Source organism: Sminthopsis crassicaudata, chromosome 1 (genome assembly GCF_048593235.1).
Source record: "Sminthopsis crassicaudata isolate SCR6 chromosome 1, ASM4859323v1, whole genome shotgun sequence".
Lineage (NCBI taxonomy): Eukaryota > Metazoa > Chordata > Mammalia > Dasyuromorphia > Dasyuridae > Sminthopsis > Sminthopsis crassicaudata.
This window is the reverse complement of record NC_133617.1, coordinates 67700433-67725850: the sequence shown is the minus strand read 5'-3', so window position 1 is coordinate 67725850 and position 25418 is coordinate 67700433. Positions and strand designations below refer to the sequence as shown.

At 38.9% G+C, this 25418-nt stretch overlaps 1 protein-coding gene and 1 long non-coding RNA gene across 14 annotated transcripts in view; one reads left to right on the top strand and one right to left on the bottom strand.

Annotated features, from left to right (window-relative positions):
* Nucleotides 1–8448: 8448 nt before the first annotated feature.
* Nucleotides 8449–9177, bottom strand: LOC141565676 (uncharacterized). The gene is made up of 2 exons (XR_012489090.1): nucleotides 9043–9177; nucleotides 8449–8699 (listed from the first exon to the last, which is right to left on the bottom strand). It is a non-coding gene; the product is annotated as an uncharacterized LOC141565676 (long non-coding RNA).
* A 311-nt stretch (nucleotides 9178–9488) lies between these two features.
* The window catches only part of RANBP3 (RAN binding protein 3), a 74118-nt gene continuing 58188 nt past the window's right edge, over nucleotides 9489–25418 (top strand). For 11 of the 13 annotated variants that reach the window (XM_074309031.1, XM_074309021.1, XM_074308959.1 and 8 more), the window contains exons 1-2: nucleotides 9489–9622; nucleotides 24851–24906. In XM_074309031.1, coding sequence (XP_074165132.1) covers nucleotides 9601–9622; nucleotides 24851–24906 — 78 coding nt within the window. In that variant the 5' untranslated portion in view covers nucleotides 9489–9600. Of the gene's footprint in view, nucleotides 9623–10288; nucleotides 24907–25418 lie in introns of those variants that run through there. The other 2 variants (XM_074308953.1, XM_074308937.1) reach the window with 1 other exon arrangement.

The window sequence follows — 25418 nt, the reverse complement described above, 5'->3', positions numbered from 1 at the left end:
ATCTAATTCAGTTCCAACTGATCAATGATAGAATCAGCTACACCCAGAAAAGGAACACTGGGAAATGAGTATAAACTGTTTGCACTTTTGTTTTTCTTTCCAGGTTATTTTTACCTTCTGAACCCAATTCTTCCTGCGCAACAAAAAATTCGGTTCTGCACAATATACTGTATCTAGGATATACTATAATATATTTAACATGTATGGGACTGCCTGCCACCTAGGGAAGGGAGTGGAGAGAAGGAGGGGAAAGTTCGGAAGAGAAGTGAGTGCAAGGGATAACGTTGTAAAAAATTACCCATGCATATGTACTGTCAAAAAAAAAAAAAAGTTATAATTATAAAATTAATTAAAAACAAAAAAAACCAAAAAAAAACAAAAAAAAAAAACAAAAACAAAACTCCCAGTGTGGGGGGGGAAAAAAAGGTCCAAAAGTCTAGGATAACAAACACCTTTTTCACCCAGACATTTAAAGTGTTTCACATTTCTCACTGCAGCCTGCCTTTTTGGCTTGCCTTTAAATTTTCCATTCATGTACCATTTCTGCTAAATTTGCCTTTTTACTTACCAAACTGGATTTTCTTTTTCAGAACCTTTGCTGAGCAGCTCCACTTTTCTAGTTCTCCTAAATGCTAATGTGCTCGACCTATACAAATTACTTTGAAGTTATTTGTCTATTTATGTTATACTTCTTCACATAGTACCTACAATTTAACAAATATTTTTTTCCCTTTTTTTTTTTTTCTGAGGCTGGGATTAAGTGACTTGCCGAGGGTCACACAGCTAGGAATTATTAAGTGTCTGAGGTCCTTCTGAATTCAGGGCTGGTGCACTGCGCCACCTAGCTTCCCTCTTAACAAATATTTTTAAGGGCCTTGTTTTTGAAGATAAATAGAAAAACAAAATTATTAAGTCCTTGCCATCAGGGAGCTTGTTCTACTGAAATGATACAACACTCTACAACTCTACAACTACAGCCAGGAAAATTGAGGAAGGGGCACTCTGAGTTGATCCATTACGGAATGCATTTCAGTCAAGAGGATAGCCTGGGCTAAAGCACAAGAGTTGATATGCTGAACTCTGGGAAAGTATGTGGCCAAAAAAAAAAAAAAAAAAAAAAAAAAACTATCAACAGTATACTCTAAATTTTAGGAATAAGTCTTCTAGAGAAAATTTTCATAATTTATCATTCTAATCTAAGGACTTTTCTGCTTGGAGAAAACAACTTCACTGACAATGTCTCCTTAAGCCCTTGAACATCTCTAAATTCTTAAGAATCCTAGACAAGGAAAAATAATATAGTTACAATGTAGGATAAGATCAAAGTTAGTACTTTTGATTCTAGAACAATAATCACTTTGAGACCGAGGCTGAGGTTTCCTAAAAACCATATAATACCTCCTGTATCACACCCCTCAAAGGTAAATTAAACCCTAACTCTTAATCAGAGGGTAAACACCTCTAATCCCTTCAGGAAAGAGACTAAGGCAATGAACCTAGCTTGCTAGGAATTACTTTTCATTTTATATTGGATCACTTATTTTATATAATTCCATTTTTCAAGGTCTTAGCTTTAGTTCTTGACCAAATCTCTTCCCAAGAGAATGGGGAAAAGGATTTTATTGGAAGATACTCATTACTGAGAAATTTGATTAAGTATTGATAGTCTTCTTCAGTTAAATCAGGAAAGGGTTTTGGATGAGATTTTTTTTTTCTTTGTATTTTCAAATGAACTAAAAATTTGTAATTCAATTTGGGAACTCAAGTCAAGCCAGGAAAAATAGTTTGGAACTAAAATGAAGGGATTTAAATGTTAAGCTGAAAAGTTTTTATTTTAATCTTAGAAGCCACAGGGAACCAGGGAAGATTCTTAAGCAGAAAGTAGTAATAGCTGACATTTATCTTTTGCAAATGCTTTACAGGCATTATCTCACATGGCCCTCCCAACAATATTGTGAAATTGTTACTGATGAGGTATAACCAAATGATGAGGTCTAGATAAGGGATACTTAAATAAAATTAGGATTAATTGAGGTCTAGTGGCAGGTTTGGGGTACAGGGAGTCAAATGGAGCTCCCCTGCAATCCCTTTGGATTCAGCACAAGGATACAAAATTAAATGAGTTCTAGTGGCTGCAGGAGAGTCCCCTGTAAAGGAATTTACATGCCCGAAAACCTAGATTGATTAGAAAAAAAAAAAAAAAAAAAAAAAAGGTTTGTTCTAGGGTTTGGAAGTAAGGTTAAAGTCTGGTTAGTGAAAGGTATTAGAGGAAGAAATATACCAAAAGCGGGGGATAGAGAGTCTGTGATGCAAAGCATGGTGCTTGCATGTTTTGACCCTCGGCAAAGAGATTATTGCAGCTTGGCTCTTTTATTGGCTTGAAGGGGCCTATGGGTGGAGTCCCAGGTTGATTCCTCAAGGGCCAGAACCCACCAGGTGGGAGTTGGGAAACCTGAGCAGATAATTAGAATGGGGGGCTGGGGACAACCTAAGTTAGCTCAGGTTTGATCTCTCCCCTTGGAATACAAAAGGGTGGTTTTGACCAGATGTTGTAAATCAAAGGTCAGTCCCAAAGTGGGGTTGGGAATCAGAAAAGGAATCTTAAAGGGGCTACCACCTGTATCAGGTACCATTATCCTCATTTTGTTGTAGTCATTCAGTGAAGTCAAACTCTTCACAACCCTATTTGAAGTTTCCTGGCAAAGATACTGGAGTGGTTTGCTATTTCCTTTTCCAGCTCATTTGACAGATAAGGGAACTGAGACAAATGGAGTTGAGTAACTTGTCCAAGGTTGCACAGCTAGGAAGTATCTGAGGGAACTCTGGTGTGACTCCTGGCCTTCTGTACACTACTCCATGTGGCTGAAATGTAGCCTCAAAGAAGCTAAGTAAATGCCTGGGGCAGAATTCAAACTTAGGTCTAACAAAGAGTTATGCTATTTAGGCAACTTTTCCTATGGTGTTAGTTAGGAAGAGGGGAAGCCAATGGGAAGACAATGATGCTATAACAGAATCTGAGTATTTGGGGGGAGTGGCAGGATTTTTTGGAGAAAAGTATTGCCTACTAAGCTAGGCACTGTGCTAAACTAAGTGCTTAGCTTAATAATTAGCAAACTCATTTGATCCTTACTACAGTGAATCAAAGTCAAGTGACTTACCCTAAGGTTACACACAGCTAGGAAATGTCACATTTGAACTTGTCTTTTGGCCTCTGTACCCCCTAGCTTCTAGTTTTGTTTTCTTGCATAGGAAGCTTCCTCTTAACCCCATTAGCCATGCATGCACCCACTTTATTGTGCAGAAACGGAAACAAGCCTTAGAATAATAAAGTTTTTCAAACTTAGGAGGAAAGAGGATCAAGGATATAAGACGCTCCCTCTGATCAATGGAGCTCACAATTTTTCAGACATTCTTGTCCTCTTATCTGCAGTCAAATCAGTAAAAATTGACTAAGCACCTACTAATGTTCTATACACTATGGTAAGTGTTGATAATAAGGTGCTCAATCTGGTGGAAAATAACTCTTCGACCCATTTGAATATGAACAAGGATGAGCAATTATAGGCAAATTGGAAGGATTCAGCAATTCCTAAATAAATGATGGTGACCTAAAAAAGTTGAAGCAGCCCTGAGAAGGGAATACTGTGGAGTTCAACATGAGTTCAGTTTTATATATGTTTGAAGTAATAGCATACATAGCAGCCTGTTGGAAATATGGAAAGATATATTATCTACATAGGGGTAACTTTTGAAATCACAAGAGTGAATGAGGTTCTTGTGTGAGGAAAACAAAACAAAACAAAACAAACCTGAAGAGGGCCAAGGATCAGTTAGGAAGGCTTTTACAATAGTTCAGGAGATAGGCAATTAGGATTTAAATGGTGCCAAGAAGAGAAGGAAATAGCTGTCAGAGACTGTAATATAGAAAGGACAGGATTAGATGGGTAGGTTACTCTTGATTATAATCTTGGATCCATTGCTCTCTGGATTATATCAGAAGTCCTCTGGTCCTTTAAATCTTGTTATCCTGACTTTGTGGCTCCACTATATTTTAATTATTCCTTTCTGGATGCTTGCAATATTTTCTCCTTGACCTGGAAGTTTTAAAATTTGGTTATAATATTCCTGGAGTTTTCATTTTGGGATCTCTTTCAAAAGGAGGTGATTGGTGGATTCTTTCAATTTTTATTTTACTCTCTGGTTATAGAAAACCAGGACAATTTTCCCTGATAATTTCTTTAAAGATGATGTCCAGGCTCTTTTTTTTTTTTTTTTCATCATGGCATTTAGGCAAACCAATAATTTTTAAATTATCTCTTCTGGACCTATTTTCCAGGTCAAATTTTTTTTCCTATTTTTTCAATTTTGGGGTTTTGCTTTATATTTTGATTTCTCATAAAGTCATTAGCTTCCAATTGCTCAATTCTAATTTCTAAGGAATTATTTTCCTCACTGAGTTTTTGCATATCCTTTCCCATTTGGCCAATTTTGCCTTTTAAGATATTCTTCTCATTAGCTTTTTGTATTTTCTTTAGCACACTCATTTTTTTTCTTTAATCTTTTTTCTATCTCTCTTACTTGATTTTCAAAGTCCCTTTTGAGCTTTTCCATGGCTTGAGCCCAGTTATTATTTTTCTTGGAGGCTTTGGATGTAGGATCTTTGACTTTGTTATCATCTTCTGAGTATGTGTTTTGATCTTCCTTGATACCATAGTAACTTTCTTTGGTTAGAAACTTTTTGGTTGTTTACTCATGTTCTTAGCCTATTACTTGGCTTTTAACTCTGTTAAAGTAGGGCTCTTGTTTCTAGAACACAGGGTACACTGACCCAAGCTTCAAGGGTTTTGTACAGCTGTTTTCAAAAATCCTTGTAGGGACCCAACACAAACTCTCTTTTCTGGCCTAGAATTGTTAGTAGTGTCCCCATCTCACTATAGTTGTAAGATATAGTGTGCTAAAGCAACATCTTCCTCACTTAATAAAAAGACCTCCTGCGAGCTGAAGCCCCAAAAGCTGCTACTGCTTTGCTCATACCACTCTTGGTTTGCTGGTTTACCAAGACCCTCTTGCTAGGGCAAGAGTAGGCTCAGTAGGCTGAGGGACCTTTTCTGCCAAGCTTGCAAGTGGTCTTTGATGTCTCTGGACCTAGAAGTCAGGAAACTGCAAGTACTACCAATGATTCAGAGATCCTGCTTTGCTGGTGTTGGGATGGGGACTGCACTGGTGTTGCCTGCATTGGTATTGCACATCGGACTCCCAATCTGTTGCCAGACAACAGTGCTGACCTCCTAAATTGCCTATAGCTGGAAAATGTTCTATTCCATCCTTTTGGGTGTTCTGATGTTCTACAATTTGTTAAGTATTTAGAGGAATTTGGAGCAATCTCGGGGAGAGGTTGGGTGAGTTCTTGCCTTTACTCCGCCATCTTAAAGAGACTTTGGCCTTTTTAAACAAGCTCTTTAATAGATTTCAGTTTGTGTAAGGCAACACTGATTCAGTGACTAAGGCTAAGTAAGAATGCCCTCTTTCACCTAGTCCAAAAAAAAAAAAAAATACTATCTGAGAGGGGGTAATAGTTTACAACTAAAAGAAAAACAACTGCTATTTATATTCACTGAGTTAATCAGGGCCCACACAAAGACTGATAGGAGCTCGACTTGGGACCTATTGGTGGCTAATCAATGAGATCCAGAGTGATTTGGGTTTAAGACAAGGTCCTTACAAAAGAAATTTGGGCGGAGCATCCACAGGTAAGGATATGTGGAAAGGAAGAAAGGAAGAGCTGTGTTGCTCAAGCATCTAGTTCCATTTAGGTCCCCCACGGGGCAGCTCTATTCACAGAATTGTCAATAGCTAAAAGCTCTACATAAATCAAGAAGAATGAAGACTGGATTAAAGTCCACCCAAAAGTAGCAACAGATTACTGGTCACTTCAGTCTTTAAAAATCTTTCATTAGATCCAATTATCCTTTTCAGTACTCATGATCTTAAATCTTTTCTCAGCCCATCTTTTTGAAAAAGTCATCTATGTTAGCAGCCTTGACTTTCTCTTCTCTCTGAAATCTGGGCTCTTGTCACACAATTGCTCTCTTAACATTACCAATGATTTTTTAATTGACACCTCTTAATGGCCTTTTTTCAACTTGTATTTCTTTTTTACTTCTGTAGCATATGGGCAAGCTTTTATTCTCTGACAGCACCTTAGTTTCTTTTTTTCTCTAACTCCAATACACTAAGAAAATCTTTATAAAGAAGGTCTTCACCTGTGCTACACCTACAAATTATGGGTGTACTTCAAGGAACTATATTAGATATTTTCTTTCTACTTTATTTTGTGACTCATCAGCTTTTAAAATTTCAATTATTTATGCCAGTGACTCTCACATCCATATATATCCAGTTCTAGCCTCTTTCTTGAGTTTCAGTTCCACATTACCAGTCATTTCTTAGAAGGCTTCTATGAATCACATCTCAAATCCAAAGAAATCACAATCTCATTATCTTGCTCTCCAAACCCACCACCCCTTCCAAATTCATTGTCCAAGACACTATCATTCTGCCACCCTATGTTCCTTGTCATCCCTGGCTCCTCCCTTTCACTTCACTTAAATTAACCAGTTGCTTCTATCTCCCCTAATCATCTCTTTGATGCTTCCCCTGTTCTGGCAACCATTTTAAAAACAGGAACTGAAGCTGGAAGCAATATTTTTCCCCTGAGGCTGGGGTTAAGTGACTTGCCCAGGGTCACACAGCTAGGAAGTGTTAAGTGTCCGTGACCACATTTGAACGCATATCCTCCAGAATTCAAGGCTGGTGCTCTATCCACTGCGCCCCCTAGCTGCCCCTGCTGGAAGCAATCTTAAAAGATTTCCCCCCACTTTATTTTGTAGGTGGCAAACCTAAGGCTTAGTTACATGTTAAAGCAGCTGGTTCAACATTTATATGCAAAGCACATACAAAAAGTCTGCCTATTAAGTCTTGGCAGCCAGGTGGGCTTTAGGAAAGAAAGCCTGATTTTCGATAAATAATCTGAAAAGTTTAGCTACCGTGTTTCCCCGATAATAAGACCTATCCTGAAAATAAGACACCCACATACTCTTTAATATTCCGCTAAAATAAGCCCTCCCCCGAAAATAAGCCCTATCGAACTTACTATGAAAACGGTCATCATGGTGATCCCCTGCGCTATATGCTGCGTAGCGGTACCTTCAGTAAGCAGCGCCGCCCTCCCCTCCCGGGTGAAACGCACGTGGCGCTCCGAGCTGCATCCAATCAGAGCTGCAGCAGTGAGCGCGTCATCCTCTTCTTCCCTGGTGATTTGCTTGCTGGCGCTACTGAGAGCAGCGCCGCGGAGTAGAGCTGAGACAGGACCATCTAAAAACTCGGTAAGTTCAGTAAGCGATGGAGAATAAAATAAGCACTCAGGGGGCATGATGGAGGCTAAAATGGGCATGATGGAGGATAAAATAAGCCCTCCCCTGAAAATAAGCCCTCTGGTGTTTTTTAGTCCCAAAAAAATAATAAGACAGTGTCTTATTATCGGGGAAACACGGTACTTCCAGAGGCTCTGATAATATCATCTCAGCCTTAAGTGGACTTGATTTGTAGTCCCTCCCTACTTGGAGATGTGTTGTAACCCCATTGTTCTGCATCCAATTAGAGAGCCAAGTTATTCTGTCAAACATCCACGGTTCTATTTCCCCTATAAAAGGTCTTAACTGTATCTCACTACTTGCCACCTCCTTTTACGGTTAGCCCACCATTTTACAGCTTCTTTTCCTTGTTATAGCTAACTCCTTTTTGGGATCAGTCCACTTGCTAAACATCACAGTAGTTAACACATATTAGGACCCTAAACCCCTAAATTTGGGGTTATCCTCATAATCCCCCATTTTCAATGCTTTAATGGCATGTTCCTCCCATCTGAGTTCCACTAGGAAACTCATTGCTAAAAAACTTTACTAAAAAACCTAAATTCTTTTAGAATTTAGCTCACTCTTAGAAGCATAATAAATTCTTTGCCCCTTCATTTGGAAGTCTACACATTCTTTTGAGACAACTCGAGACACTGGCCCTTCACCCCAACAGACTTTTGAGGTGTTTTACCCTTGCATTCCGTCATTTGGTGGGTTGGTATGGAAAAAGTCTGACTACCCCAAACCTCTGCATGCCCACAGGACACTTGTGCGCTTACACTGCCATGCAGGTAGCACTGGAGACAGTGAAGGAACTTTCTTGACCGGACTACCACTTGAATATCTTTTATCAAAAAAAACCCGAAATGGGGTCATGTCTGAACTCCCCCCCACATACCCAGCCACCCATAGGAGAGGAAGAAAACAAGAGCTTCCTAAACTAAGATCCTGATGTCACTTGCCTAACCCTATGACTATTGGAACTAACTCATTTGGCATTCCAGTCCCCGCACCAATAAGTGAACACATGAAAAACACTTTGCAAATTTTAATACTGTTGACGAGTCGTTTCTGACATTCAGTGACCACATTGGGGGTTGTAGTTATTTTTTGGGGGAAGGCAACTTGTCCGGGTCACACAGCTACTAAATGTTGGGGAAGGATTTGCACTCGGTTGCCCCGGAATCTGCGCCCTCTGCAAGGCTGGCTCCCTCGGCACGCTCCGGCCCCCGCGCTTCCAGAGCTTTCACGCTACCAGCTCATGCTTCGGCCAAGCTGCTTGCTCTATATTCAGTCGCACACAAGTTGTAAAAAATAAGTTACAGGAATATAACAATCCGTGCCTTCGAGGCCTGGACGGTTTACTAGGGGAAACATGTACACAGTGGGATGGGGGAGGGGAAAGCGGGGATTCCAGGAGATCGGGAGCGGTGACGGAGCACAAGGGGAGAAGGCAGTGTCAGCGGGGGTGGGGGGGAAGGGGGGCGCTCGGCTGGGGTGCTCACTGGGCCCCACCGTGCTGCAACCCGCGGTGGCTTCCCCTCCCTTCGTGTCCCGAGCCTTGGGGGGTGGGGGCCACACACGAAGCCGCCCCCGCCGAGCTCCCGCATTCCTCACCGCTAGTTACCTGACTCCGGCCTCCCCAGAGAGATGCGAGCAAGGACCGGGCCCCACCTCGGCAGAAGGTAACACGTGGGTTGGGCCTCAGAGCTCCCCCAAGTCGGGTCGGGCCCCTCTGCTCGGGGCTGCTCAGCCGCCGTCATAAGGGGCGGTGCCGCGCGCTGCCGAGGTAGTCCGAGCTCAGGAGCATCCCGGAGGGCGGCTGCAGCTCGGCCTTTCCCGCCCAACCGTGAGCGCAGCGCAAGTCTGCCCGCGCACAAGACTTTACGCGCGCGCGCACGCAAGTCCTCGTGTTTCCCCTCCCCCTCTTGCATCCCTTCTCTGGTAAAAGAGGTAAAAAAGGTTTAGTCTTCTTGAGCGCAGGCGCGAACTCCACAGCCCCCGGGTCGGGGCGCCTAATCTCACTTAGTAAAGATCCTAGCTTTCGGCTACTTTCGGAAACCAGGACTCGGCTGTTGGCTCAGATCCTGGACGAGTGGCGGGTGCGCAGGCGCGGGACTCCCCGGTTGAAAGCAGGGGAGCTGGGGCCGGCGCGGTGCCTTGTGGGAGGGCTTAAGAGAGCAAAATGGCGGACCTGGCGAACGAAGGTAGGAGAAGCGCCACCCGGGGCAGCTGGCGGGGAGAGAGGCCCGAGGGCCGTTGGCCCGAGGAATGGAAACCCCGGGTGCTGGGATTCCTCCCGCCAAAGGAAAGTGGCCCCGGGGCTCTCAGCAGGCAAGCTGGCCTCGGCGGAGGACGTCGCGGGCCTCCCCCTCCCCCTCGTCCTGGCCCCACGGCCGCGGCCCGGGCAGTCCCCACTCTCCTCCGTCCTGGGCCCTGGGACCGGGCCCTGCCTCTTCGACTCCCCAGTTGGAGTCCCGCCCCGACCTTGTTGGAGCTGTGCTTCCCCTCTCCATATCCCCCGTCCCATGTCCTCGGTCGAGCCTCGGTCCGTTGGGCAGAGGCGCGGCCCCGGGCACCCCGGGTTCCAAAGTAAACACGTCCGGGCCGCCCCGCCGCTCTCGGCTCTGTGCCACCCGGCCATGGAGGCCCGCCCCCCCCTAAACTTTGTTGCCTCAGGGGGTGCCCTTCGCTGGCCGTGGCGCGCTCCTGCGACCCCCATCGTCCCTGCCGCCGTCCTTCCCTGCCCCGCTCGGCACGCCTGTCACCGCCGTCCCTTTCAGTTCCTTTCTTAGGGCAGGAGCGGCGTTTGCCGGCCGGGCCTCTCGGGTTTACCCCTCGCGGCCGCCGAGGCGTGTTCCGGGACAGCCTTCATGTGTTGCCGCCCTCGCTCTCTTCCCTTGAGCCTCCTGGTGGCTCGCTCGGCCCTCCCCCTCCTCCTCCTTTTCCCCTCCCCCTCCCCTTGGCTGTGTCCTGTAGCCTGCCGGCGGTTCCCTGCTGGCCGGGCCTCCGCGGGCGGCGTCCTCTCGGCTGCTCTGCCGGACCTGGAGGGAGGCTGTGACTGGGCTCCTGCCTTTTGGAGTGAGACGACACTTAATGACTCGGGTCCCAGATACTCGGAAACATCTACTTGTCCACTTAATTAATCCTCTGGAGATTACGGTCCCGAGTTGGCCAGAGGAGGCTCCCGGTGTTCTAGGACAGGTGTCTTCTTAAACAGTTATAAGTGATTGAGGGAGTCATGACTCCTAGGTAATATTTTTAGCTTCCTTGTATTTTTTAGTATAGGATCCTGCACGGGCCATCAGACTTGCTTTACTCCGCCACCGTGCTAAGCTGACAAATGCTGACAGAAGAGGCCAAGATACAAAAAGATTGGCCAAAACAAGGTCAAACATAGAAAAAAGTTTCCTGAGAATGTTAATGAGAGGTAATACAGGTTTAAGGGACATCCGAACACTGGTGGAAAAAGTTGGCTCTTTATTACTTTACTGGACATACTAAAATGGGGATAGAAATAGACATCACGGGTCACAAAACTGATAGTAAATATTTAATGAATTGTTGATTGCATACAAAACAGGTAGGTATAAATTGGGTAAATAGAATCATCTTTTTTAAGTAATAAGTTAAGAAAATGCTGTCTTTAGTCAGCCTAGTATTCCATCCAGTCCAGAATTCCTACTCAACCTCTTAATCTCTGAAGCCAACCTGACACCAAAGGACATTTTTTCCAGAGGGAATAATTACGGAGGATTTGGACTAGATTAAGTTGATTCCTATTTTGCCCAGATAACTCACAGTTTAGATACTCTTCACAAATTTACCAAAACTCCGTTTTAATCAATTTGTTTTTTCAGTCTTTAGCTCTTGGGATGAATTACATAGGTTTATTACCCTCAGTGGAAAATGGGGCATCATATTTTGTGACCTAAATTTCTTTTCTATGTGAAATTCTGAGGATGGGACACTAATTTAGGAGTTAATTAACAAATTCACATTTAATGTATCCATGAACCCCAACAAAGCCATGCTTACCTTTACCTATATGTAATTTTATAAATTTATCATATCTTATGATAAGAAATCATATAAAATCATTTCTTAGCCTTTATTCATACTAAAAGGTCTTATTTTTGTCATATGTTCTCATAAGATTCTCCATTCTTTTGATAATTTTAGTTCCTCTTTTCTGGTATTTCTGTAGTTATGACCACAGTAACAATCCAGCAAATTTGGATGCATCTGTACCATAATTCTCCATTCCAAACGAGAGGAATGATGCATTCTGGTATATTTCCTGTCCCATCTAGCACCAGGCAGGATACTTGACAGCAAAAAAGGCATCTAATAATTGTTCAGTTATTGATGCCTAGCATTTTTCTGATTTATACAGCAATCATAGCACACTTGTTGTCTTCAGGGATGTTGTCTTCAGGGAGTAAGCTGTAGTAACTTGGTTGTTTACTGATAACTCACAGCTCCTCATTGGAGAAACATTATAGTACAGTAGAAAGAGCACTGGGTTCAATTCTAGATCTGCCACTTGTTCCAGTTTAAACTTGGTCAAAATAATTAAATTTCTCTGGACCTCAGTTTCCTCATCTAGAAAATGAGATGGGATAACCTGAGAGCTAAAGTCCTTTCAAGCTCTAATTGATCCTAAGTAGAGTTCAGATTATTTTTCTCTGAATACTCTTTCTTACATTTGTATATAGTGGCTCATCTGCTATTTTTCTGTCCACTTACACAGCTTGATTGTTATCTTTCTACTTTTTTACTGTAGTACTTCAGTAATTCACATTTAAGCCTAAACTCTAGATTTATCTATTTCAGACTACCTATTTTGATTTAAAAATTGATTGTTGAGGTATAATTGTCATTGCAAATGTGAAAGGAAAGCGAGAAAAGAGCAAGAATATGGATTTGAATTCTTTCCTGGATTTGGGATCCTGAAATTAATATTTCCCCATGATACTTGATCAAGTCAGTGTATTAGTTAATATTTATGGAATTTAGGAAATAGTGTGGTGTAAAACCCAGTAGATTTAGAATCACAGCACTTGTTTGAATCCTAGCCTCTTTCTGTAACATTAAACAGACAAATTTAATTTTGCCTCTCTGAACTTTAGTTTCCAGATCTATAAAATGATGGGGTTATACTAGAACTTCTAAGAATGACTTCTAAGAGTTATTCCAGCTCTAAATCCTTTCACCACCACGATGGTCTCAGCACTTTACCTAAAATTATATATAAGATGTTAGCTGTGTCTCCAAAACATTTACTTTTTGGAGTATACTTTAAGGAACATTTCACCTTAAATCCTTTAAGGCTCATTTCTTGGGAATGAGACTGGACATGCAGAAATGATTCTAATTTAAGAAGGAGAACAATTATCAAGAACTAATAATCATGAATTGAATGCTAATACCTAGAAGAATCACCATAATTCATGGATTTTACATAACTGAAATTTTACTGCTGCTCCTAATTTAGTTAAAAATTAGGAGTCTGTTGGAATAGAAGAAATTTAAATCAAATCTACAAATTTAGAAAAACCTTTGATTAAATTTAATTCTACCAAACATTTTTCTAAGGTACAACACAATTACTTTGTTTCCTTTCATTTCCTTTTTTTCCCCATGTATCCAGCAGACATTGAGTACTCACTACCTTGTTTTTGTGGAGGTGTCACAAAGATGATTAAGATAGAAGTCCCTGAACTCAAGGGTTAAAATTCCTTTCCAATCGAAGTATGCTAGAGGCAATATGGTACTAATGAGAAATGGAAAGAAAGTGTCTTTGGGTAATTGTTGAACAATTGGAGATGAAAGAGGAAGAAACATGATTCCAATACTAGATCACCAGATAGTCAAGTAATATAGCCCACTGTATGTAGGAACGAAGACTGAATCTGTTCTTGAGGAATTATAACCTAAGAGAAAGGAACTAAGGAAATAAAAATATAAGAAGACAAGGTGATATTTTCTAAAAGATGGAGGCAGTGCAGTACAATGGATCTTGTTGGGTTTGGAGTTAACAGTTGACTCCTGCTTTAAATCTTGAATTTTGCCACTTAATCAGTATGACCTTGGGCATTTCACTTAACCTCTGTTGGTATCAATTTCTTTATCTTTAAAATGTAAGGGATAAAAAAGACATCCTTTAAGGTGCATTCTACCTTTTACTTCTAAACTTATGAACCTGCACCTGAGAAGATATCTCCTAATAGCGCATATACAACTTTCTCTTTTTTATTATCGACCAAACTGCCCTCTGTGAAACTATGAAATCTCTGACTGTGTTCACAAAGAATATATTCTAGATCAGATGTGTCAAATGCCTGCACAACTATTCTATTAAGTGCAGTCCATGAGATTAAAATATACATTGGGAAATAAGATAAAAATACAGTACAACATAGATGATGTTAATTTGTAATTTTCCAAATCAGTTTGCCACTCTAGAGGATCACTTTTTATTTAAGTTTGACACAGCTGTCCTAGATGCAAATAAGAAAGGAACAAGCTTTCACAGATGGTTTTCTACAGCATATACTGTCATATAGTTTGAGAGAGGTATAGTGAATACCTCCATGTGTGTTCAAAATAAAAATGTAACTGGTAACACATGATTAGCTGAAACCCAGCTTTAAAAACCTCCCACTAGTCACATTTTTCTCCTTGCACTAAATCATTAGGAAATTGAAGATAATTATTGAATTGCCTTTCAAACATCCTAGCAAGAATTCATTACCTGCCCCCATAAAAAAAAAAAAAAAAATCTAGACTATGTCCTGGGTTCAAAATGCTTGTTAGCATATCCTAATGCCTCTTACATCCAAAGAATTGCATAGTGATATTCCTTGATCTTGAAGCACTTCAGAATCTTTAATTGCCAAAGCAGAAATTGTCTTCCATATACTAAAGAAAGGGCAGTTTTTCAGCAATGTAAATTAAGATATAAAGAGTTTTCTACTTAACTGGAAAACTGAATTAATCTTTCATTTCTCCCAAGTATTTTGGTTAATCACAGTGCTGGACCTCTAAGGAGGCTTGCTAGAGTGATTGGATGATGAAGTCAATGAACATAGGTCTTACACTTTTGAAAGAAAGTGGGGAGGACTTGTTTTGGCAAAAACCTGAAAGTGATTTGGAGTTAGCATGGAATCCGAAACTTGATCTAATTTGCCTGGGTAAGTAAAGAAAGGGCTGTATAGGATATGAGGGCAAGCAGATGTGGCTTTAGGATCGTTTGGTTGAGAAATTTGAAATTGGAACAATTGAAAACTTCTGGGAAGGGGAGTTGTGATCAAAATCACTTGTGAGAGAAGACCACTCTGAAGAAATGTAACTTATTTTTTAGTAGCTCTCCATGGTACTTTAATTCAAGAAATATTGGTTGTGATGTATGCTTGCTTAAAGAAATTTTTCCTCTTCAGATAGACTTGCTTTTTTTCTTATTTTCAAAGTATTGAAGTGTACACTAATATAATTGTTGTCCAAAAAAGTATATGTGCAGCTTAGTATAAAGAACTGAGATATTTTTCAATAGCTCATATAAAGATAATGAGCTTTCTGTAGTTCTTGTCAGGACTAAGAATTGATGTGCCAAAAGCTTGTAATTAACTGCTTATGAGCTAATTTATGTGCTATTAAACCATTATATTCTTAGTTGAAGTTCAGGCATGTTGTTATTTTGAAGGGTTTTCATGCTTGTAGTGGGTGGTAGACTCAAGTAAATGATTTCTTGTGGTCCCAAAATGAGTTAATCATTGAATACTTGAGCCAGATGGAGAATTTAGTTTAACTATCTTCCTTTTTCAGAAGAGGATACTGAGATCCAAAAAAGTTAAGTAACTTGCCAATGTGGTCACATAACTAGCATGTAGCAGAGCCTGTGGTTTGTTTACTATTGACTTAAAAGTTACTAATTAATTTTCATACCTTAGATCCCATTTGGTAGTAAAGTAATCATTAGAAGATTTCCTTTCAATAATGAGGGAATCTTAAGTTTTCCCTGCCCTTTGCATCTTAAATCACTGCTACCTAGTGTCTCAAAGTGAGATCATAAGCTTACAGAATTTTTAGAACTGGAACAATCCTTAGAGATCATAGGATTTAGAATTGGGAATTCTTAATTGGACAATATATAGATTTCAGGGGGTCCATGAACTTAGAAAAAAAATTACATTTTTATTTTCACTAACTTATCAAGTGGAATTTAGCATTTTCTTATATTATTAAAAAAAAAAAAAAAACTTTCTGAGAAAAGGTCCATAGATTTTTCATTAGTTTAAGAATTTCCTTTTCTTAGGTCATGTAATCTAAAGGTTCTTAACCTTTTTTGGGGGGGGGTATCATAAACTCCTTTGGCATTTTAGAAAGGTCTATGGACTTCTGAAATTGATGCATAAAGTAAAATGTATAAGATTACATAGAAAGCCAATTTTATTGAAATATATTTATAGAAAAAATGTGAATTTAAATTTCTGGTTTCCAGGTTAAGAATCAAGTCTATTTCTTTCATCTCTTATTTTATGGCTAGAGAAATTGGGACCTTCAATTAAATAACTTACCCAGTATGATAGCAAGCTACTGATTGATCTGGAAGTAAAGACTTGCTACTTTTTATACTGTACCATGAAGGAATGTGTAAGGGAAATCCCCCAAGTCATCAAAAGCCTGGTACTCAAGTTTAGTAACTAATAAGAAGATGATGTGTTTGAAACCGATGAAGAAAATTGTGGTACTATATGACATTGAGCTTACAAATGAAGTTTCTACACAAACCAAGTTGACAAAGAGTATGTAACCTCTTAAATTAAATGTAAAACAACTAGATTAAAACACCTTTTATTGTATGTACTTGGAGCTTTGCTAAGACCTGAATTCTTTCATTTAAAGTGAAGATGTGAATATGTTTTTAAGGCAGCGTGTTAGGGATGATTTGACTGGCTGGGATCCAGGGCAAGCATACATTTTAGCAAAATACAATTGGGAGTTAAGGCTGTAACATAATTGAAGCAGCAACTCCAACTGAGAGACGAGCACTGAGTCCTTGCCATCAGTACCTCTCATTCTAATAGGTTCTTATCAACAACACAGTTCATCATTTTAAAAATCGTTATATGGCAAGAGAACTTGCAGGTAAAAGTTATTTTCTTTCCTTTGTCCTCATCATTTTGGAGAGAAGGGTCCCTCTGCCTGCCTGGCAGGTGGTAGATGATCACAGTTTCTTTTAGGCACAGAAAACTTTTAAGAAATTCCTAGACCTACGTGCTTTTGTTGGTGAAAAGAGCATTGAATCTGGAACCCTAAGTTAAAATCCTATCCCTTTTTCTACTTGTCATTTTTGTCAGTCCCCTATTCTGGGCCTCAACTCATTAACATTTATTAAATGCCTGTTTACATGTGCCAGAGACATGGTGCTCAGGGTGTGGTGATGCAAGTAAAGCAAAAGGCAGTCCTTATCCTCAGTTTTCATCCTATATAAAATTAGGATGTTGAAAAAATCTCTGAAGTGCTTTCCAGCCCAAACCCCTGTGGTCCATTATATAAAGAAGACTACTTCTATTCCCAAACAGCATATGGTCTCTTATAAGCACTTGAAGTAGCCAACTACTTCAAATAAATATCCCTGCTATTACTGGAACTTTTGGTACTACCACCTGTCTTAAAATCCAAAATGAATAAAATTACAAAGAGACATATGTTCAGGCTTTGTTGTTATGAAAGGCCTTTATAAAAAAGGATCTTTGATTTTGGTTGACAGCCTGAACAAAAGTACCGTATACCATAAATTCCATCCATAGAAGCTTTTCTTCATTTAAGGTATATTTAAATTGGATAAGACCATGACTTTCCCCAAAATTTTAACTCTTTTTGTGTAGCAGAAAACTTGTACAATTGGATTTTATTTCTTGCTTACTAGTGTAAGAATAAAAAACTGGTCAGCTCTGGAGAAGTTACATATACTTATCAGAAGTAATTAGAATTCTCATTTCTGTAGTACTTCAAGGTTCACAGAGCAGTTGCCTCATAATCTAAGAAGTAGGTAATATAAATGCTATTATCATCATTACACCAATGAGGAAAGATGTTTTTCCTGTGGTCAAGGAGCTGCCCGCCCAGTATGGGAGCTAAGGTCTGAACCCCTCTCTCACGCTCAAATTTGCTATTCTCTTTTCACAAGTTATGCTATTATAGAGATGATCAGACGGAGTTATTTATGAAGTCATTTTAATTTTTATTTAGTTATTTATTTTTGCTGAGGCAATGGGGTGTCTGAGACCAGATTTGAACTCAGGTCCTCCTGACTTCAGGGCTGGTGCTATCCACTTCGCCACCTAGATGCCCCTATGAAGTCATTTTTAAATGCTAGCTATCTCTCACATACCAACCTAACTCCTGACTCCTATTCTCCTTCCCCACTGACACTGTTCAAACTTTTTCTTCTCTTCTCCAACAACACACCCATTCCCCCTACTGAGAATTAATAAAGTAACCTCCCATTTCATTGAGAATATTAAGAACACCTTGCTTCACTCGATGAAATATCTTAGTATTACCAGCCTTTTTTCTCTTCTCTATATAGTTACATAGAGTACATCTTGCTAAAGCTCATTCCTTCTATCTGTGTTAGGTCCCAGCTTCTTCTAATGTGTCTAGGATTTTACTCCTATTTTTTCTCATCTATTTCCAGTCTTTCCTCATATCACTTATTGATTCTACTAGCTAGTCTGTGCAGATGATTCCCTAATTTGTTTATCCAATTCCAGCTTCTATCCTGAGCTACTTACACATCAGTAACATGTGCCAAGAGCACTTCCCTCAGAGTTAGAGGAGTTGATTTTAGTTTGGAACCCAGCTTTGTCATTGACTATCTTGGGCAAGTCACTTCCCTTCTGGGCATCCTCAGGAATAGAATGAAGAGATTGCACTTGTGATCTAAGTATGGTGGTCTGCTACCATCCTAAACTTATCCAGTGTTTGTCATCTTTACTTTCCCTTCTCCTGTTTTTCCTCTCCTAAACCTGCTGTTGTTTCTGATAGACCCTTATTATCCTCTGCCTCTGGGCTGTTATAATAACATTTTAACATCCTTTCCTCTAATCTCTTTCATTCTAGTCAACACTTTTCAGATTAATCCTCATGCATAGGTAACATGTCACTTCTGTGTTCAGAATTTCACAAAAGAATCCTCATTGCCTGCAGATGAAATCTGGCACTTAAAAGTTCTTCAAAAGTTTCAGCCAGCCATTTAGTCTTCATATGTTATCTACCTCTATGCAATATTCTAGGCCACAGTTAAACTAGGCTGATCATTGCCTTGGGGGGTAGGGGAGGTGTAGGGGGCAGACTGCGCTGAATGTTAATTTGGTTTGAGACTTTTAAAGTGGCCATAATCATTTTACCTGTTGAATTCCTTCCCAGTCTTTAAATTCCAGTCCAGATACTACTACCTCCTACCAGAAATCTTTTTGGTTCTTCCATTTCAGGCTTTACATAGAGCACTTTTTACCTATCTCACTTATATATAAACTTTATTTCATGTTCCATGTTCTTTGTGTGGTTGTCATATTTTCTTGTTTGACTCTGAGTTACTAGAGGGTAGGAATTTTGTCTTGTGTAAACTCGTATCTTCCCCAGAAGGCACTTAATAAAAATTTAATGAACTGAATCTCTGAGATCTTTAAACCAAAATACTTCCTTCCTTTTCTTTTTTTTTGTCTGGAAAGGTATAAGGAATCAGCACAATAGAAAAGATTTTGGATTATGCTGCTCTTAACATGAAAATGTTGTTACCAGTTGGCAGTGAAGTTGGTAGTTGTTTTTTATGGTTCTGTGGGGGATGAATTTTATCTGCATGAGATTAATGTATATATGAATTAAGTACAGCAAGTTTACAACTTGTAGTTTTTAGGAATTATGATATTACTCTCAGTATGTTAGGGCTAAAGGGAAGAGTTCTGAACAGGAAACCAATAAAAACCTGATTTTTTTTAAAGCTTCCCTTTTATAATCTACCTATTAAAAGTAATTGGCACTGTACAAAAAATTTTTTGTATCAGAAATTATTTATATTATTTTGTGAATTACTATCTCATAAATTATTGAATGACTCAGCTTAATGATGCTATTGTTTGAGACTTGTTTTGAGGTGTGTATATGCCATACATTTCTTTTTATAAAATTTTCTTGATAACTTTTGTTTTTTTAATTGACAAAAATAATCTTAACATCCATATGACAAAATTTTAGAAGAACAGTAGGAAAAAAAATCAGTAAAACTGATCAGTTTATCAAACTTATTTACTTCCCATAGACCTCTCCTACTTCTGTAAAGGAATGGAGTGGAAGTGTCTTCTAATACCTTTTCTTTGTTGTTATTCTTGTTCTTTATGATTTTGCATCATTCATTTTTGGTTATTTTGTAGTAGTTCTTTCTATATATATTGTTGTTTTCATTTTAAATTAAATTTGTGAGATATATTTGGGAAGGGAGCTGAATTCATTGTTGTCTTACATAAAACTTTGCTTTAACCCTAAAATAATGAGTTTATGGTTCACTTAGCAATTGTTTTATCCTTAATTTTCATTTCAGAGCTGTTGGTAATTTATTTTAAAATTAATAACTTGTAGAGTTTATAGTAACTAGCAGGTGCAGGGATTAAGGCTGATATCATATTACTAATGAGCTGTTATTTTTGGTATGATGATGCTTTCCATGTTGTCTTAGTAGTTAAGAAGATTAAGAAACATCAACTAACTAGGATTAAGCCTTCCCTGGACATCTTGATGGCATTTTTTTGTTCACTTTAAGTGGCATTCCATGTGAGAGCTGTTACCTGATGTTACTGTGATTCTTCAGTTAATAAGATTTATATATATAAAATATAAATAATTCTCAGCTTCCCATGTTTCCTCTTTTTGTATTCTGTTAGAGAGGAGGAGAAGGGTCATCATGGTAGGAGGCAAACAAATTGAAAAGAGTTTGGGAATCTGAGGGACTTTGACTGCTTTATTTCTATTTAAATTAATACTGGATCCTGGTATTCAAGGTTCACTAAGAGCTGTCTGTCTTCAATCTCCCTACCTGGCTTCATGGTTTGAACATTTCAGTCAAACAATGACCTCCCTCCCCCCTTGCCCGCCTTTTGTCTTTCTCTCCATCTTTATTAGGTCATTCTCTTAACTAGAGTGGATTTCTTTTCCTTCCATTTCCATTATTGAACTCTCTTCTCTTCTTTTAAGGCTCCATTCTTGTGCCACCCCTTTTTTGAAGCCTTCCTTGTCATTGACTCTTCTCCTCTACTCCTCACCTACATTTTGGGAGAGGGAACAAGTAAATAAGCCTTTATTTGGGGCCTACTATGTGCCTGTCCTAAGCAAATTTGATTAATTAGCATAGAAATTTCTCATTCTTTGTCAGTACCTATTCTTTGTTATAAGGCTTATGTTTCATAGCGCTTCATATTTTGCTTCTTTGTATCCCAAGCAGGTCCTAGAATTACCAATTAAAAATGAACAATTCAGTATCTTGAACTAAATGATGGAGATACAAATTTAAAAAAAATTCCTACTTTAAAAGGGCTTTTTCATGGGAGACAGAAATATATACAACATAAATACAAAGTGAATAAAACACAGAGCAGGTAAATGCCAGGTAGTTTGAGAGGGGAGGGCACTAGCAGTTGAGGGAATCTGTAAAGGCTTAATGGGATATGATATAAGTGCATTTCAAACTTGGAAAATGGCCATTGCAAAAGCATGAAAGTTGGAGGATGTTGGTATATGCAAGCCACAGAGATGTTGCCAATTTGACTGGATCAAGAGTGTTAGAGAAGAGGGTATTATTGTTCTAGAAGCTGGAAAAATAGTAGTCAGGTTGTACTGGCCTTTAAAAACTAAACAGAATTTATTTGATTCTAGAGCTAATAGGGAGCCACTGAAGTGTTGTTTACTTGATTCACACTTCATATTTTGGGAAGGCATTTTTGTGAAAAATATTTTATTATTCTGTTTAAGCTTTAACATTCTGTATATGTAAAGTGCTACATGGTTAAATATTTGACCAAAGACACAGTACACATTTGTTTCAACATTGAGGTGCTAACCTTGGAATGTGTCTGATTCTTTGTCTGATAGTTTAATGATTTCATTCTCATTGATGTTTCTTGTTGTTCAGCATAATAGCAGGGTTGCCAGAGTGAATATGTCTAAAGTTTTACATTAGCCCTACTCATCACTAGTCTTTAATTGCTAGACCATGCTTTCCCACAAATCTTTGTCTGAATATTTTTGAAAGTATTTCTCATTTCCTTTTAACTAAAACATACTTTAACAAAACAAAACAAAACAAAAGCTATAATCTAAATAAACTCGGTGTTTATTTTGACTCAAATAAAAGTGCCTTTGGGGACAAAGGAGATGTGGCTCTGGGGTCCTGATTGGGTGTTATGGAAGTTGATAATCCCTTGGTTGATCCAGGAATGCCTCACAGAAGAGATGTTATTTCCAGAGCTCTTTAAAAGCTTTGAGAATAAGGGGCTGGCTGGAGGCCTTTGGACTAGAGGTTCCAAGAAGGGATAATGACAAGAATGAAGTTCAGGGCACTGTGATGAAAGATCTTGGATGGGAGATTCAGAATTCTGGTATTGATCCAAAGTTTGTTTGGTAACTGCAGTAAAACTAGAAAAGAACAGCATTTATTCAACTCACCAGGAAGAAATTTTAGGAGATATGTTTGGAAGGGGAATGGAACTCAGTGTTGACTTACACAAAACTCATGTAAAGTAATCTAAATTTATTTCTCCAACATGGGTAAATTTTTATTTTTAAGTAACTGAATGTACATTTTGAAATTGTTTGGAAGGAAATGTTTCCATTTTTATAAATACCTGATTTGCTGATTTGTCTATATAGAGGGGTTTCTACTTAAGTATTTGTATTGCATCTACTCTTAGTTACTTCTGTACTCAAAACTTTTAGTGACTTTAGCAGAATGGAATTGACTATGTCCTTAAGATGGTTTGTGATACTGTGATTTATCATTGATTTCTGTATTTTATACTTTGGTTTGTTTCTGTCTTTGGTAATGTTTAGACATTACTTTTAATATAGTATTGGAAGATAGGGTATTTAGTCCCAAGCATTTGCAGCAAGAAGCTTAATCTTTGATAAGCTTAAATATATGCTGATATCATTCATCCCCCATCTCTGTGATTCTTCTGCTCCTCTCTCCCGTTATCTTGGCCTGTATTTCCTTTTCTTATCCTACTAGGATGTTTGTTTGTTTGTTTGTTTTTAATTCTCAACTTATAAAATTCCCAAGAGATCCAAGGATCTATCAGTATAGTAGGTTTCACAGGGGGGGAAAAAAATTTAATTCAAAGGTTTTCTAACCTGGCATCCTTAATGATTATGAAGAGCCTTCCCCCTTCAATATTCCTTGCATATTATCCATAGTACAATTTATGTAGTAAATTCTCTAAATGTTTGTTTGTTGATCACATTGCAACTGATTTAAAAGCAGCAATACAGGAGAACTTTTATAAGGTATCTAAGCAGGAGCAGCTAGGTGGCTCAGTAGATAGAGCACCAGCCCTGTGGTCTCACTGCCTAGCTGTGTGACCTTGGGCAAGTCACTTAACCTCATTTGCCTCAACAGCAACAACAAAAAAAGGTATCTAAGCAGCTCTGCAGAATTTTTGAATTGTTGGTAAAGCAAGCAGAATTGTGTCTATAATCCTTTCTTGTTTCATTTGGTGTGTTCGCTTGGCTTTTTAATATTTTTTCGCTCTTAGACCTCCAGAGAGAGTTTAAACTTCCTTTAGAGTTGTCTGCATGGTTGTTCTTAGGGAATGCCTACATCCCTTCAAACACAACTCAAATTATTTCACTACTAGGAAGACCTCCCTGCTGTTATCCAAATGTTTCTTTTACACCTTCTCATGTGTCACATTCTCTAAAACCTGGCACCTCATTTCTGTCTACTGACCATGCTCCCTTTACTGTCCTTTTTATAGTCTCACCCTATTTCTTCCCTGGGACCACTTCTTCCCATTAAGTTTTGAACTCAAATAGCAACATCTAATTAGAGCTCTTTGTCTAACTCAGCACTAGGCATAAATTGGTGCTGTGCTCTCTTAATGAAAAGAGTTTCTTTAGAGAGGCTTATTTTCAGAAACCAAGTGAGGTAAATGGAGTAATGACATCTCCAGTGTTCCAGAGCCATATCCATCTCTTGGAATATATTAGTATGGGTGAGAACTCCTGTGAAGAGCTGACTAGTTTTGACCTCTCTACAACTGAATATTAGCTACATCAGTTCCTAGATTGTATCATCCTGTTAGAAAAGTAACTGGGATTTGTACTGTAGAAGGTATTTGAGTGAAACTCAAAACAAGATCTTGTCAAGACCCTGTGTTTGGCACATGGAATATGAAAAGGGCTTCTTGGCACATATTAACTGAATTTTACTAAACATCAAAAGAGTATGGCAGAGATATTTTACTGAGTTGCATTCTGGGTTGGATGTCTCTGCCCTATAGAATTTTACCATAGGAATTATGTTCTGCTTTTCCTCCATACAGATATAGTCCAAAATATTTGTTATAATAACATTATGGGAACTTGCTAGCTTGTCACAAGCAATCACCACTTAGCTCTTACTGCTTGCCTGCCTTTGGGTTGCTTTGGGGCATATACTGGAATCCTGAACTTTCTCATATATCTCATAAGCTGGGTTGGAACTAAGATAGCTTAGGGACCAAGACAACAGAGTGTTAACTACCACACTCCTGACTGTTAACTACCACATAACTTAGCTATGGGATTGGGAACAAGGGAGGTTTCCAAGAGACCCCTACCTTAAGAGACACCTTTGAGTTTCTTGAACCTATCTTGGCTTAATCATAACTTTTGGCAGAAATGGGCAGAAAAGACAAAGGGATGGGATATTCTAGTTATTGGTACGGAGGGGATTCTGTCATCATTCATTGCCAAGTTCCTGGACAGATGTGCATCAAAATAGTGAATGAGAAAAATTTAAAATACCATCCAACTTGTCTTGTTTGTCCCACATTGGTGCTACTCCTTCATTGTGCCCATTATCCTATGATAACCATTTCATTCCTTTGGCAACATTTCTTAAAATTAAACTCCCAAAGTGACAAATAAGCTGTTTTGAGCTTCTAAATTAGTATGTCAGTTTGGAATACAAGTTTTGCTATTGGGCAAGTGGTCTTGCTGGGTGGTCTTGGCAGGGGGGAAGAGGGGTGTGTGGCGCAAGCTCCCAGAGAGTATATGCAATGTGGTTTCACTTTTTTACTGCTATTTTGTTTTGCCTAATATGTTATTCTTTGGAGATGATGGCTTTTTGTGTTGTTTTTAAGTGTTGGGGGGAAAAAAACCAATTTTTCTTTTTGCAGAAAAGCCTGCCATTGCACCACCCGTCTTTGTGTTTCAGAAGGATAAAGGACAAAAGGTAAGGGGCCAGTAAGTTATATCTTCTATGTGTTGGTTTCTTTATTCTGCATTTCACCTATACGAATGAATAAGATAACAGAAGCCTGTTCTAAATTTGTGGAAACCTAGAAAGAGTGTCAGAGCTGAAATTTTGGAAGTAGAGTGAAGGAGGCCATAAGGTTACTTTGGGATTGATGATCAGATTTGTTATGGGATGAGAGAATTCTGTTTTCAAAAAGTGAGATGAGATAAAAGTGGATATTAAAACAGAAAAAATTAATACTGTTCATACCTTTAGGAATAGTTTCAGTCACATGTCTGTTTTGAGTTGTTATTGTTGATAATATAACTTAGAATAATTACAAATTCATTTGCTTTATACTTAATGGGCATCTTTACCCATGAAGGCATTTTTTTCAAAATGAGTTTTAGGTTTGTTCATATACTTATAGTACAGTGCACAGAAAACAGCTAAAATCAAGCTGGTCAGTCCAGGACGGTGAGAAATAACATGAAGATCGTATAATACTT